The sequence below is a fragment of the Pezoporus occidentalis genome, unplaced genomic scaffold, assembly GCF_034315485.1.
Source record: "Pezoporus occidentalis ecotype Australia unplaced genomic scaffold, CSIRO_AGI_Poc_V1 ctg158, whole genome shotgun sequence".
NCBI lineage: Eukaryota > Metazoa > Chordata > Aves > Psittaciformes > Psittacidae > Pezoporus > Pezoporus occidentalis.
In genome coordinates, this window is record NW_026913404.1 from 2,950,435 (window position 1) to 2,965,403 (window position 14,969).

The 14,969-nt window shown below is 54.1% G+C and overlaps 1 protein-coding gene across 7 annotated transcripts in view; it reads left to right on the plus strand.

The window, feature by feature from the left end:
* Positions 1-14,969, plus strand: part of LOC134160218 (ankyrin repeat and fibronectin type-III domain-containing protein 1-like) — a 182,054-nt gene that overhangs the window by 156,448 nt on the left and 10,637 nt on the right. For all 7 annotated transcript variants that reach the window (XM_062612016.1, XM_062612013.1, XM_062612015.1 and 4 more), the window contains 6 exons: positions 9,790-9,991; positions 10,306-10,513; positions 10,820-11,014; positions 11,267-11,380; positions 12,113-12,210; positions 13,565-13,655. In XM_062612016.1, the coding sequence (XP_062468000.1) occupies positions 9,790-9,991; positions 10,306-10,513; positions 10,820-11,014; positions 11,267-11,380; positions 12,113-12,210; positions 13,565-13,655 (908 nt within the window). The remainder of the gene's footprint in view (positions 1-9,789; positions 9,992-10,305; positions 10,514-10,819; positions 11,015-11,266; positions 11,381-12,112; positions 12,211-13,564; positions 13,656-14,969) is intronic.

The window sequence follows — 14,969 nt, forward strand, 5'->3', positions numbered from 1 at the left end:
AGCTAGTACAATGCCATCCCAGCCCCCATGGCCTCTTCTCCCATCTGGAGATGCTGATGCAGCCTGCTGATGAAGCCGCCTTTTGGCCACCCTAGCCTGCACGCATTCACCCATCACCCTGGGGAGGCCACAGCAGCTTCCCCAGGAGCCTGCCCTGCTCTCTACCAGGAAGCGAGTGTCAGGGCCAGAGCAAGGGACAGAACCAAGCTTGGATGAGCATGTCCTTACATCCCTTCTCACTCCTCCAGGCTATGGCTGCATCGGTGAGCATCCCCACACTGAGAGTTCTGCTCCAGCTGGGTCTGAGCTGGGGCCCTGCAACCACACAGAGATTTTTTTTTCTCCTTCGTTTTGCCTCCAGTGATCTTTGAGAGCAGGCGTCGTATGACTCAGCTTCTGCATTTGATACCCCCGAGAAAAGTTTGCACACATGCATCTGTGGCACAGAGCAGTGCTCGTTGCTGGCAGGCCAAACTGGGATAGGATTTCTTTCTGAAAGAGGGACCGTGAGTCCTCACTGCTCATCTGCTTTTAATATGCGGAAGTCTGATTTAGCCAGGATGGAGCAGCAGGTTGGAGGTGACTTCCAGAGCACTGTTGACCTGCTCCAGCATCTGGAGCTCGTGGCATCCTGGAAGGAAAGGAGGAAGTGCCATCACAATGCAGAGCAGGTGGTGCTCAGCCGGTCCCTCTGTGCACTGGAAATCTGTCTGCCCTCCGGTCTCTACCTGCAAAGGTCCAGCTGGTTGCCAGTGCCAGAAGCATCAGGCACATTTTGGGTGCCGGGGCTAAACTGCTAGTTCTGGCGGCACGGTCAGCAGAAGTTGACACCAACCCTCTGAAGGGTAGTTTATACACTGACCTTTAGGTCCTATCTTTCTGCTGCCTGGTCCCTGCGAGCAGCTCTTGGTCTGGACATAGCTCCTGAGTGGAACAGGGAGCACCAGCCAGCCCCAGCACCAAGGCAGGATTCTGAGCTCCCTCTCTGGGTTGCTGGGCAAGCCCAAGGTTACAGACCCTGCAGTGCAGAGGCTTGCAGGGTGCTGGGATTGCAGGACATGGGTTTGCAGGGTGCAGGGGTTGCAGGATGGTTGTAAGCCCAAACCAAACCAGTCCCCAAGGCTATGTGCTGGGCGCTTGTCATGGCAGGAGCAGCACCAGCTGCCTCCTGTCCTTCAGCAGGAGTTTTGGATGGTCACAGGGTGCACCATGGGTACATGCCACCATGGTGGCTGCACAGGGCTTCCCCATGGGCTTTAGTCACAGGTTGGGGCAGCTCATCCTGCTCAGTTCCATCTCCATCAGGTTCCAGTTAAAACCAAATGCGTTCTCCAGCTTAAGCTGCCATTTCAGCCCTTCCAAAAATGAAACAAATACCCACGGACTGCAATTCGAATTGCAGCTCAATTAGGACTTGTTCCCAACGCGATCATAAAACCTCCAGTACGAAAACAAACAACCCAACCAAACCACATCCAAGCCTGACAGCATCCTCTGGAATGCCTTTAAAATAACAAGAGGGGCAGAGGAAGATAAAAGCAGTGTGGCTGGTGGGAAGAGGGCTCTTGGGCCCTGAGGGGCAGCCAGAGGTGGGCTGAGCAGGTATGGAGTGCGGATAAGGACTGCTGCAGAAGTGATGGGTGTGATGGAGATGGGGTGGGATGGGGATTAGTGTGGAAGCAAAGGGTATGATGGAGATAGGGCAGCCTGGGGCCCGTAGAGTGAAGGACTGGGCAGTGTTCCCAGCAGGGTTTAGTGGCGTGAGGAAGAGGAGGCTGTGCGGATGTTCTAGAGGGTAGCAGCTGTGCTGCGGCCACGGCGGTAACAGTGTTGGAGCAGGATGGGGTGCAGGGCTGGCGCGGGGCAGCTGGAATGCGCGTCCCGCATAACCCTGGCGTGTCCCGGGTCCAGCCAGTCTGGTGCCGCGGTTCGGATTTCACGGCGGGCTTTAAACCCGGCCATATTTAGTGTGCACTTCACCGGGCTGTCAGGGAGGGGAAGCCGCAGCACAACTAATAAAACAAGCCAAATAAAAACAATGTAATTAAAGAGACTCAGCACTGTGTGTTCCCATGGCAAGAACATTTACCCAAGACTTCCTTGCTCAGATACTTAATGTCAAGCAGCAATTACAGGCTGGCATTGTGGGGCGCGCAGGGAGGAGGGTTTACCCTGACTGGGAGTGGAGAGCCCCGGGTTGAGCAGAGCTCCCGGCAGCACGTCTGCAGTACCAAGGGACTCTGCTGCTGGGCAAGGACCAGGGCTTCCCAGGGACAACGGGTCTTGTGACAGAGGGATGCTGCGCCCCTCCAGGCAGGGACACCCTCAGTCAGCTCAGTCCCACAGGAATTTGGTAGTGCAGAAGCAGAAGAGCAGATTTTCTAGGGGTGAGCATCCAGGCAGGGTAGGTCAGGAGCTCTGCTGGGGTTTACCATGTGTCTGAGGGGAGAACTTTGTAACAGTGTTCCAGCATCTGAAAGGGCCAACAACAGATTTGGAGAAGGAATTTTTACATGGACATTTAGGGACAGGACAAGGAGTAATGGGTTTAAACCAAAATAGGGGAAGTTCTCTCCTGTGAGGGTGCTGAGGCTCTGGCAGAGGTTGCCCAGAGAAGCTGTGGCTGCCCCATCCCTGGCAGTGTTCAAGGCCAGGTTGGATGGGGCTTGGAGCAACCTGGTCTAGTAGAAGGTGTCCCTGCCCATGACAGGGGGTTGGAACTGGATGAGCTTTAAGGTCCCTTCCAGCCCAAACCATTCAATGAAAACAGTGAAGCCAGCAGAGCTGGCCTGGATGCACAGCTGAGGGCCTGAACGAACGTTCTTCTCCCCTCCAGCATCTCCTTCCTGACCCCTGTCTATGTGAGCCTCTGAGGTTTTGTTTCCCTTCCCTCAAGGGACGGATATGTCAGGGTGCCCAGAGCTGGTCTCCACTTAAGAACAACTCAATGCTGGGCTGATGGTACTGTCAGAATCATCTGCCTTGCCTGGAGAGCCAGCCATTGTGCATTGTCCCTTAGAAGTGCCCCAGTGTCCTGGCAGTGCTGGCTGAGGTCTACATGCAGGCAGGGCAGCAGCTGCCCAGGCGGGACCTGCACATGTGGGCACAGCCAGGATGATGCCACACTGTGACTGCAGCATGAGCGCAACTGCAGTCCCCACAGTGATGGTCACAGGGGCCAGAGAGCTGACAGTCTGATTTTGATTGTATTTTAATGGCAGTTGAGCCACCGGGCTTCTGGACTCACTTAAAAACAATGACTGGGATGCTTAATTAAAAAAAAAAAAAAAAAAGAACAGAAAGAAGCATCAGCATTATCATGTTGCAGCAGAATTTGCACATGTCTCTGCTCCCTTCCTCCCCTAGAGGTACTGCTGGGCCTGCAGAAACGGAGTGTTTTATGGGAGCCCTCCGCAGGCTGTCAGCAAATGATCTACTTGGTTGTCTTCCAGCCTCTCTTGGAGTCCTGAAGTCTCTGTCCCAAATTCAGAGCCTGTGATTTAGGAGTTAGGTGCACTGGGGCAGGCTCTTCCCTGCTGTACTGCACTGGGGGATGTGGCCATGCCTCTGGAGGACAGTGCTGACTTGCCAACTGGGCCCAGGATGTGGGACATCGTGTGTCCAGCCCGTGTGCTTCCTGTGTGCTTCCCATGTGCTTCCCTGCTGCCACAGCTCCTCCAGGAGCTGAGTGAGGGCTCGTCTCAGGAGCAGGCGCACCCTCAGCACGTGTTCCTGAGGGATGCAAAAGAACATCCCTTTCTGGGATGCCCGGGCACTGAAGCATGATGCTGACCCCCTCTTGCCCCTGCAGAGGAATCCTTCACTTCTTCCCCTGCAGAGGTGCAGGGCACTGAACGCTGGTGGGATGTTGCAGGTCTCACCCAGGGTGTGCTCTTCTCCTCCAAGTACCGGGCTGCTGGGTGTCCACTGCAGGAGGTTGTGTGTCCATGAGATCCATTCTCTCCTGCCTTGGGCCATGAGCTCCTCAAGAAGCACCTACATGCACCATGGCATGTCTGGTATGGAGGTGGCAGAGGCAACATGCAGCCATACCAGTGTTGGCAAATGGGTCCCTGATGCTCGGGAGACACTGCAGTGCACTGGGTGCTGTGCAGCTCCTGGCCCTGCATCATCCTGAGGTCCTCTGAGCATTGGGCTGATGGCATTGGGCTTCTGGAGCTCAAAGAAAAATGTTCTGGCAGGGGCTGTGTAAGTTAGTTGTTATTGCTAAACAAAAGAGGCATGTTCGCTTCAGCTCCATTCAAAACAAAACCCAGTGGGTTTGCCAAGTGGGGAAAAAAGAGAAAATCTGTAGGAAACTAACAAAGCCCTGGCTCTGGTTTGGTGCCTTTCCTGGACCCAGGTTTCAATAAGCAAGTGCATTTTCCAGGCACACAGATGTTTCCATGGAGCAGGAGTGTTTTGTTCCATCTTTGCACAGGCAGGTCATCACACAACATGACTTTTGAGGTCCTCACACCTCCAGCTGGGCAGCTGGTGTACAGGCTGCTCCCATGAGCCCTGCTGCCTTGCAGGGATGCTAGGCACAGGGTTTTGTCCTAGTTTTGAGTGTGCCTTTCGTTGGGTTGTGAAATCCCACTCTTAGAAGTGCTCCCATACTTGTTCCCCATTTTGGATCCAGTCTCTATTTTGCCAGTCATGAAAAATTGCTTATACTTGGGCAAAAAGAATGGGCAACATGACTGCATCAGCAGCTCTTCTTCAAGCTGGACAGTGTGCTTCTGGTTCATGTCCCCATGAGCTGAGAAGAGCTCCACTGTATATGAGGAGCTCAACTGGTCTCTGCTGTGGAGTATTTAGTGTCAGTGTTTGTGGCCATGACAAGTGTTTTGCTGCATGCACCAAGGGTGAGCGTGGTCCTGGTGGTGGGGTTAGGCTGAGTGTGCTCAGACTGAACAGACTCCTTGCGCTCAGATTCCTTTGGAAGCAGCCTGTATGTTGATCTTACCAGCTGAACTCTTGATGGAAGCTCCCAGTTTGGGGTGAGGTTGGCTGGGTTGGGTTGGCTCTACCTGATAACTGGTTTTTAGGCTTCTCCTGTCCTTTGCCTGTTCCTTCATTGGATAACCCTATGCACTGAATTGGTCTGTGGTTCAGTAAAGCATCCCTGGCAACTGACATCCACGGTGCCATGAGGCTACAACAAGCTCTGCAAGGACCCTTCTCCTCCTCCTCACCAGAAGCCTTGTCCTTTCAAAGCATTTCATCACTTTTCATCCTCCATCCTTTTTCTCATGCACAGAGCCCTGTGGCTTCTCTCTTGGCCACATTAGGCTGCAGGCAGCAGGAAGCAGCTTCCCAAAGTGACAGACACCCACGCCCCCCCCCAAGGACAGGAGCATGGTGCTGAGTTCATGTCAGCCCTGGGGGCTCAAGCTGCCCTCTCACAGCCAGCATGGGCAGACTCCCATGAACTGATCCTTTCCACAGCCAACATGTGGAACAGGAGGGACCGGACAGCCCCGGGGAATAGCTAGAAGACCATTGCTACCAGCAGCAGCATTGCTTGCACACAAGCCTCTTCACCATGCAGGCTCCCACTGGTGGGAGGTGATGTGGAATGGCCACTCTGGTCTCCACCACCCACGTCATAGGATTGTAGAGTCATAGAATAGTTTGGGTTGGAATGGACCTTCAAACGTCATCTAGTTCAACCACTCTGCAGTGATCAGGGACATCTTTGACTAGTCCAGGTTGCTTAGAGCTCCATCCAACTTGGCCTTGAATGTTTCCAGGGATGGGGCATGTACCACCTCTCTGGGCAACCTCTCTGTGCCAGTGCCTCACTGCCCTCAGCATAAAATATTTCTTCCTTATGTTTAGTCTGGTGAGTTTGGGCCAGGACAATCATTGCCTGCCTGCCTGGGTACCTCCAGCCCCTGCCCCTGGAACGGGAGCACATGGTGGCAGGGAGGACAAAGTCCCTGTGTGTGGGGTTCACACAGTGGGTGGCTTCCTTCCCTGGTGCATGAATCCTCATAGGGTGCTCAGAGAAGGACACACAGGTTCTGCTGGGCTTGGGGCGAGCAAGGCTTCTTCCAGCCAGCCAAGGGTCTGAGCTCTGCCAGTGGGATAGAGCAGCCCTGGCTGACATGGACTGGTTCTTTGCTGAGACTCAGAAAGACAACACCCTTAAACAAAATGCACTTAAAATCATATAATTACAAGAATTATTAACACTGTTTACTGAACCAAGCTCTGCAGGACTGGAAACATTAAAACCCAGAATATGAAGGAACCACAATGTTACAAAGTACCCAGTGGATTTGCTTGTGTTAGCTGCAGAAGGAGGAGTAAAATGAAGTTGTCTTATTCACATCCATCCTCATGTGCTTTAAAAGAAAATAATCCTCATTACATTGGTTTCATGACATGAGTCTGGACAGCCCTAGCACATCCTTGTGTCAGAACCTCAGCCTGTTCCATGGAGGGGGTGATGGAGTTTGCTGGTATGTGGCTTTATGGCATTGCAGACCTGATGTCCACACTGCCTTCTCAATGGTCACAAACACATCCCATGGCCGGAAGACTGAGCTGCTGGGGCAAGCAAAGCACCTGTCCAGTGCCATGGTGTTTGTAGTAGGTTGGCAAATACTTAGCAACAAGAACTGATTGTGGCTGAGATAAATTTAGTCTGGCTGCACTGAGGCAACAAAGGCAGAGGAGGTTGGGACCTCCTCCCACCACATCCCTGCAGGATGGGGCTTTGCCTTGGGGCAAGCTGGTGTTGGCTGGTCGTACCTCAAGGGCACAGCATCTCTGAGGATTGTTATCAGCTATCAGTTGTGCCAGGGCAAAGTTTAGCTCTGGATAAATCAAGACCATTTCACTGAGTCCGGATCTCTTTTATCTTTGGGACAGCCAGTTTAATACAGATGAATGTTCACTCCTGAGCTCTGAATAATTTCTGTCTCTACTTCTCGTTAAAAGCAAATCAGATGAGGGAAAACAGTGAGAAATTTCTCTCTGTTGCCCCTGTTGTTATGATCTCTGAGAAAACCTCTTCCAAATTGTGCACTCTGCCTCTACTGGGTCATTTGCCGTACATTTTAATTGACAGAAAAAAGTGCTTTTGTTCCAAAGCACCTCTCCTTTTTTAACCTTGATTCTGCAGGCATGAAGGGAGCAGGGATCTGTTACAACAGGGTCTACTCCAGCTTTCAGGGATGTACTTTTGGGGTCTTTCTCCCTTTACTGATGTAGGAGAGCATTGTTGCCCACTTGGATAAAGGCGAAATGCAACAGAATTAGGTAACTTGTTGACAAGCATGTTGAAAAGCTGTGTTCCACCAGCAGCTGGAGGTGGAGAGAGGAGGTTTTGGGCAGCAGGGAGCAATTAAACACAAGTGAAAGGACAAGGTTTTGCTGGAGGGTATCAACTCGATCGATTTCTCATTCCTAAGTATGTCAGATAGCACTTTGCTTCTTGGTCTTGGCCTGTGGGTCAGGACCTGCCTTCCTAATTGCCTCTTCCTGCCAAAATGCCCTGCCTGCACAGGCACGGGTGGCTTTTCTCTCTTAGTTTATGTGCACCAGTGACAGCAGAACTGTGTGATGCTTTTCCACTCCTTTTATACCTGGGGTTTTGTACTAGCTGTCTATAGAGGCTTGCATATGCCATGTGCAGAGCCTTTGGCATAAGGAGCCCTCCACTGTGGCCGTGCCAGGAGCTGCTCCATGTCCATGATGAAGCACGATGTGCTCAGGCTGTAAGCTGATGACTGAGAGCTGTGCAGGTCCCAGTGAGCCCAGGGCCGGTCCTTCAGCCCTCCCCTGCATTTTGCACATCTCTCCTGCCATGGTGATGCTCTTCTGGTGGGGAGCTGCTCCTCTTCCTTCCCATCAGAACTGGCAAGAATCTGCTGCAGAGAGTGCATGGTTGCTTAGGGTGTCTGAAGCTCACAGGGTTGGTGGTCACCGTTGGCCTGGTCTGTAAAGCCCTATGTTCAGATAACACCCATTCCTGGAGGAATCCAGGCAGCAACTTCACGCCAAGGCTTGGGTCATGCTCAAGACCTCTAAATCCATAGGCTGAAGCCAGTGAGATGAGTGATTGGCAGAAGCCAACCCCCCTATCGTTTTCCTCTTAAAAATATCACAGTAATAAAAGGTAAAATCATTAAAGGCCTCCTGCAGCCCACTGTGCCTAATCTGAAATCAGGGCAATGAAGAGCACGTAGCGAGGTTGTTATTAATATCCTGCCTCCTGATGATGGCTTTATAAACACCATAACCACAGGCACAGCCTTGTGGTAGCATTTTGGCATGACCTTCAAGACAACTTTCATGCTGCTTTTTATCACGCTTACCCCTTGCTTGATATTTAACCAATAAAGTGATACGGGGAAGACCTTGCTCCTAAATATCTGACCTTATGCACAGGGGTATGAGGTCAAAACTGGGAGAAACTGTGCTGAGTGTAGTTGTGCTGAATGCTCTTTAGACCTGGTGCTCCTCGTCTGGGAACTGTGCCATGGGCTGCAGCAAGAAGGGGATCAGATGTTTGACGCCAGTGGAAACCCTCTGAGCTGTCAGGGATGACTCATGGGCAAAATCCCCTCACAGCAGCGGGGCCATGCTGCACTGTGGGAAGAGGTTTTGGTGGGGACATAGGAGTCACAGCTGCAGGGGGAGGGTCAGCTTCCCCTCTGGGAAGCCAAGAAAAGATTATAGAATCACAGAATGGTTTGGGCTGGAAGGGACCCTAAAGCTCAGCCAGTTCCACCCCCCTGCCACGGGCAGGGACACCTTCCACTAGACCAGGTTGCTCCAAGCCCCATCCAACCTGGCCTTGAACACTGCCAGGGATGGGGCAGCCACAGCTTCTCTGGGCACCCTGTGCCAGCGCCTCAGCACCCTCACAGGGAAGAACTTCTGCCTAAGAGCTCATCTCAGTCTCCCCTCTGTCAGGTTAAAGCCATTCCCCATTGTCCTGTCCCTACAGGCCCTTGTCAAAAACCCCTCTCCAGGGTTCATGTAGGTCCCAGCTTTCCTAGTAACTACATATTTATCACTGCTATTTAAAATAGAAACCAAACTTAGAGTGGAGAAAAGTTTTTGTAGCTTAATAATTAATGTGGATGGAGAAGGTGAGAGAGGAGCAGCTGTGAAGCCTGGGTCACTTTCAGAGGGTGCCCTTTTCTGGAATAAATGGATCCTGAGGACAGTCACATAGCAAAGAGGGCTGAGGGGCAGCAATGAGTGCAGGAGACAGGTTCCTGCTGGAAGGATGGATGTGGAGAGGGTGTGTGAGGCCATCCCAAGCCAGCTGCGTGGTGGGCAGCACTCATCCAGCATGGGGCTGGGGGCTGTTGACCCAGAATAGGACAGCACATCTCTGTTGGAGCTGGACGGTGGAGTATGGGAGTGAGGAGAGATTTCTCTGGTGTGATGGATGGGGATCAGATGCAGAACACAGCAGCCTGAGGTTGCTTGGGGCATCCCAACTTAAGAGGAGAGGGGCCAGACTGGCCCTTGGGTCTGAATGAAGATATCTCACCCACAGGGTTCATATGAACCCCTCAGGACCTCCGCAGGGCCAGTAGCAGTGATGGGAAGGAGGAACGGACCAGCCTCGGGTGAGAACAGATAGATAGATGAAGGCATCACTGGCACTGGCACCTGCATTGCAGCCACTCACCTCAGTCCTGCCCCATCTCTGCTCTGGCTTTCCTGGGTTGTGCCTCAGTCCCGATTCTGCACATGTGCCTCTGCCTCTCTGTCCGCCCTCCATGACTTGTTTCCCCACACACCCTTGCCCTTCCCCAGGTCATCCTCCCCTAAAATGACGCAGCAGATGAGGGACCTGCAGCTGGCTCAGGCCAGGAAGCCTCCGGGCCCTTCCTCACCCAACGCAGCCAAGAGGCTCTACCGAAACCTGTCAGGGAAATTCCGTGTCAACTACACGTCCTTTGATGAGGGCAGCCTGGCGGGACGGGGTGAGAAGGAGAAGCTCCGCAAGTCCTACCTGGTCAGTGCCCACTGGCTCCATCTAGCACTGCTGTGGCTGGGAAGATGGGAATGGAGGGTCTGTGTGTGGGCAGTGCTGTCACCTGGGTGGAAGACCAAGGGTGTGTTAAGAAAAGCCACCCTGGAACAAGTTCAGCTGGAGGTGGTCTGGGTTTTTGCTCAGATTCACCCAGCTGTGTCTGCAAAGTGCAAATGCTCCCAAGCCCCTGAGCCAGGGCTTACCCTCCTGTTTGGGTTTGTGGGGTGAGGGGCTATGGTGTTTGGTGGGGTGAAGGAGGGTGCCCTATGCTGACCTGCATTTCTCCTTCCACCCAGTTCCAGAGCAATGCTGCCCTTTTCGAAGCTGTGGAGCTGCAGGACCGAGACAGGGTCCAGGAGCTGCTGAAGCAGTACAGCCCCGAAGAGCTGGACCTAAACACCCCCAACAGTGAGGGGTTATTGCCCCTGGACATCGCCATCATGACCAACAATGTTCCCATTGCCAGGGCCCTGCTGCAGGCAGGAGCAAAGGAGAGCCCACACTGTGAGTTGGCATGGGGAAGCCATGCTGTGCTTGTTACTGTGGTCACCAATCTGGTGGAGTGGGGCAGCTCAAACAGTGGGGTCCACGTGGGGAGGTGGTCACTGGGCTGTGGGAAACTGGTGCAGGCTGCACCAGGGGCTCGAGTGCAGCCATGCGCTGGAGCGGAGCCCAGTAGCAGGCCATGGAGCACAGAATGGGGTCTCAGGGAAGCGACTTGTTGCCAGCAGAGCCTGGGCTTGCCCTAACCTTCTCTTCCCTGTTGCTGGCTCCCCTCTGGGACCCACGGCCATCCCGCCCACCACACAGTTGTGAGCCTGGAGAGCCGCTCACTGCACCTCTCCACCCTGGTGCGGGAAGCAGAGCAGCGCGTCAACGAGCTGACAGCACAGGTGGTGAATGAGGCGCCCAACGCCGACTGCTCCAACAAAGAGAAGCAGCTCAAGGCCTGGGAGTGGCGATACCGGCTTTACAAGCGCATGAAGGCAGGGTTTGAACATGCCCGTGAGTGCCCACAGGAAGCTTGGGGGCCCTGGGGGCCAGCTGCAGCACTGGGGGAAGGAGCAAGGTGCTGCGTGGTGCAGTCATGGGGCTGAACCACCACCCATTAGAGCATCCCCACACTCCGTAGCCAGGACTCACCATATGGATGCTCTGGGAGCATGCTGGTGGGACTGGGGGGAGGCCCAGGAGGGATACTATGGGATTCAGAGTGATTGTCCTCAGTGTAGTGGTCCCTGCACTCTCTGTTCCCAGGAGTGCCAGATGCCCCCACCAATGTCCACCTCTCCGTGGCCAGCAGCTCCTCAGTGCAGGTGACCTTTGGGGAGCCCCTGCGCTTCAACTCAGCTGTTGTCACCAAGTACAAAGGTAAGGAATGGGGTCCCCACAGCAGTGCAGAGGGCACACAGACATGGGCAGGTACTTTGAGTGTGCCAGTGGGGCGTACTGGGCTGCTCACCCCCTGCACACCATGCCAGCATGCTGAGGAGTGAGCAGTGTTGCCAAGCTCCTATTGTAGAATCACAGAATCACAGACTGGATTGGATTGGAATCCAATTTAAACTTTAAAATCCTTCAAACTCATCCAGTTCCAACCCCCTGTCATGGGCAGGGACACCTTCCACCAGACCAGGTTTCTCCAAGCTTCATCCAGCCTGGCCTTGCACACTGAATACACCTTTGTGCCTGAGCACAGGAGGAGCCAGGGCTGCTGGACAGTCTGAGCTAGACTGCTCCACCATCCTACACCAAGGCAAAACTCAGGGTGCCACTGGTTTGCTGCCCCCTCATCATACACACTGGGGTGCTTTGTTACCGTGCTGTTCCTGCACCCCTCACCTGCTTAAACCAGCTGGTTTTTGGCTTCTGGGAGAATTTCCTCCATCCCCAATTCCTGACCCATAGTTTGAGAGTGCTAACCTTGTTGACATGGTTTGGTGAAGAGGATCACAGCTCTCTGTGCCGTGCCCCCTGCCGTGGCTCCTCCTCTTCCCTGTCTCCAGCTCCCGTGCTGCCGTGGTACTGACATGCTGCAGCCAGCCCTGGCAGCCTGTGTCTGCTCTGGAACCACACAGCACCTTGGGATCTCTCTCCTTTCAGTGGAGTGGAGCTGCTTCCCCACCTTCTCACCACTGATGGGGGAGGCTGTGATCGACAAGCTGAAGAACCTGCACTTCACCATACAGGGGCTGGTGTCGGTGAGCTCACGGGGGTCTAGGCTGCGGGGGAAGAGCCCACAGCAACAGTGCAGCCTGTTGGGTCTTTCCCCGCAGCCAGTGTGGGGAGGGAATGGAGCATCATCTTGACTGGGAGGAATGGGATTGTGCCGTGGTATGTTCTGTGTTCAGTACAGCCTGTGGGCAGAGCCAAGAGTGTGGGGCTGGAAGAGGCTGTGTCTCTTCACAGCCATCCTGGCAATGGGGAAAGCCAGTGAAGGGGTGCCTGTGGCTCTGGGGTAAAAGGCAGAATGGGTCCATTCACACAGCACCTGACTTGTTGTCTGTTCCCACCCTGCTCCTGTCTCCAGATATCCCCTTCCTGGGCAATAAATCAGTGGCTTGTTCTTTGGCCACCTGCACACATCGACCCCTCACACAGTCCCCCATTGGAGAGGGGGAGCCAGCCCTGTCCCCATCTCCAGGAGCTTGTCACAGTCACGGGCTGGTTTATCTCGCTGGGAAGAGCAGGGACTATGCTGCCTGTCAGTTGTCCCCTCTCCAGGGGCTGCTATCTGGTCCAGGCACGTACTGGACCAGTGCAGGGAAGATGGGGCGGGATGGGGACTGCAGCGAAATGGAGCTTGGAATGGGAATACTGGGATGCTGGGTTGAATTGGGTTGCCCTTACCAGGGAGTTGCAGGATCAAAGCTCTGGGCAGGCAGGGGCCACCTGCTTGAGGAGCAGGGAAAACGTCAATGTGGTTAGAGGGGCTTGGCCAAAGCAGCAGTGCTGAAACCCAGGAGCCACTGTGGGGCAGAAGCTGCCCTTGTGTGTGGTGGCATGGGGCTTGAGTCTTCATTTGCTGAATGGGCATGGCTCGAGCACATCCATCAGGCTTTCAGAGCTGCTTTGCAGGCTCCTGTGTGCCTTCACAAGTGCCTGGAGGCCTTGCAACATCTGGCAGCTTGACTGGGCTTTAATCAGAGGCCTTTAATCCCTGTCACTGTGCTACAAGCCCTCAACAGCGCTGGGCCAGCTCCCTGTCTCCAGGATCCTTGCACATCCCAGCAGGAAGGCAGCACCCTGACCCTCCAGACTGTGGAAGTCCTGTGTCTTTGGGGCTAGAGCATCTCCTGGCAAGGAGCATTTGCAATGTCCCATCCTTCTCCTGCCTCTCCCACAAAAGCCACCCACCCACGCTGTGGAGATTCTCTAGTGTCTGATATCAAGCTTTGTACAGTGGGGGGAGGTCAGAGCTGATGACCTGGGCTGCAGGCTCCCAGTTTAGTACTGCCCATGGTGTCCTGGTGTACTGGGCTGGGGGAATCCTTTCTCTTGCACACTGAGCCAGGATCAGTGCCAGAATGCTGAGTGTGGTTTCCCTTTTCGCAGGGCACAGCTTACTACGTCCAGGTGTCTGCCTACAACATGAAGGGCTGGGGTCCCCCACAAGCCTCCGTGCCCCCTTTCGCCATCCCTTCTAGTAAGTACCACTGGGAACACCACCAGGAGCTGGACCCAGCTGCAGGGTCGATGCCGGGAAGTGGCAGCTCTCTGTGCCATCCAAGGTCCCTCTCCCTGCTGGTATAGGGTCTGGTGGACCCGACAATGGAGTCAGCACTTGGGATCTCAGACCAGGCAGGCAGGTGATGCCTCCAGGCAATAGGAGCTTTGCCAAATAGCAATTTTTCAACCTGAAGTTCTGCTAGCTGAGCCATTTTAGGCCACCTGTGTCAGCTCATCCTAAGAAAGAAGCTGGGAAAAGAGTGCTTTGTTTTCCCAGGTAAAAAGGAAGCAGAGCAGCCATCTTCTCTGTAGGAAGGAAAAACAGCCCTGTGGCTTTCAGCAGAGGTTTGTCATTTGATGCTGGGCAGCTCCTCACCATCTCAATGACATCTGCCCCAAAGCAGGCAAACTTGCACAAAACCACCACTGGCATATGCTGAGGGAAGACACAGTGGGATGCCCCAGCTGGAGGTGTCCTCGAGGCCTCAGAGCTGTCCTGGTCCTGGTTGGCAGTGGGTGTGAGGCCCTCCCTGTGCCACTGCATGATGGGCGAGAGGCCCATCCAGCCAATCCCCAGGGACCTGCGTTCCCCAGCACTGAAGTGGCATGGGGGTCACGAGCCTTACCCACAAGCTCCAGACTGTCAGCACTCACCTCCCAACACTGGCAATGGGGCAAGTAGTGGGGAAAAGTCACCCAATGTCACACATGCACCCCAGGGTGCTGCAGGAGCCAGGCTAGAAGGACTGAACTGGAAGAAGCAGACCCAAATGTTGAAGTTCAGGGCTGAGTGGCCTCTGCCCCTCAGCACCCATACCAAAATGTGTTTCTGCTGCATAGTGGTCCTGCAGGATGTGTATGGAGTGTCACCATGAGCATCTGGGGAGCAGGCAGCGAGGGACCAGGCACGTTGCTGCCTGGGAGCATCAGAGGTGTAAGTCTGACCCCAGTGAGCAGCGATGGGGCTGGAGCCATGCAGGCTCCATGTGTAGCTCTAGATGCAGCTAAGAGACAAAGCACCAGGGTGCAATATGCAAAACCACATTTACACGTATATGAATGGATGCATGTAGAAAGTCTGTGCCTGCGCTGTGTGGCCATGGCTTCACCCTGCCCTGGCAGGGTGTCAGTCGTGTCTGACACACTATAAGTCCTTTTGCACACTTTAAAGCCCCTTTGCCATCCCACATGGGTCACGTTCCCACATGGCACTGATGCAGAAGTGAATCAGACATGAGTGGGTTTTATTTATTTTTATCTCCATTAATATTTCTCCCTTCAGTAAAGATCC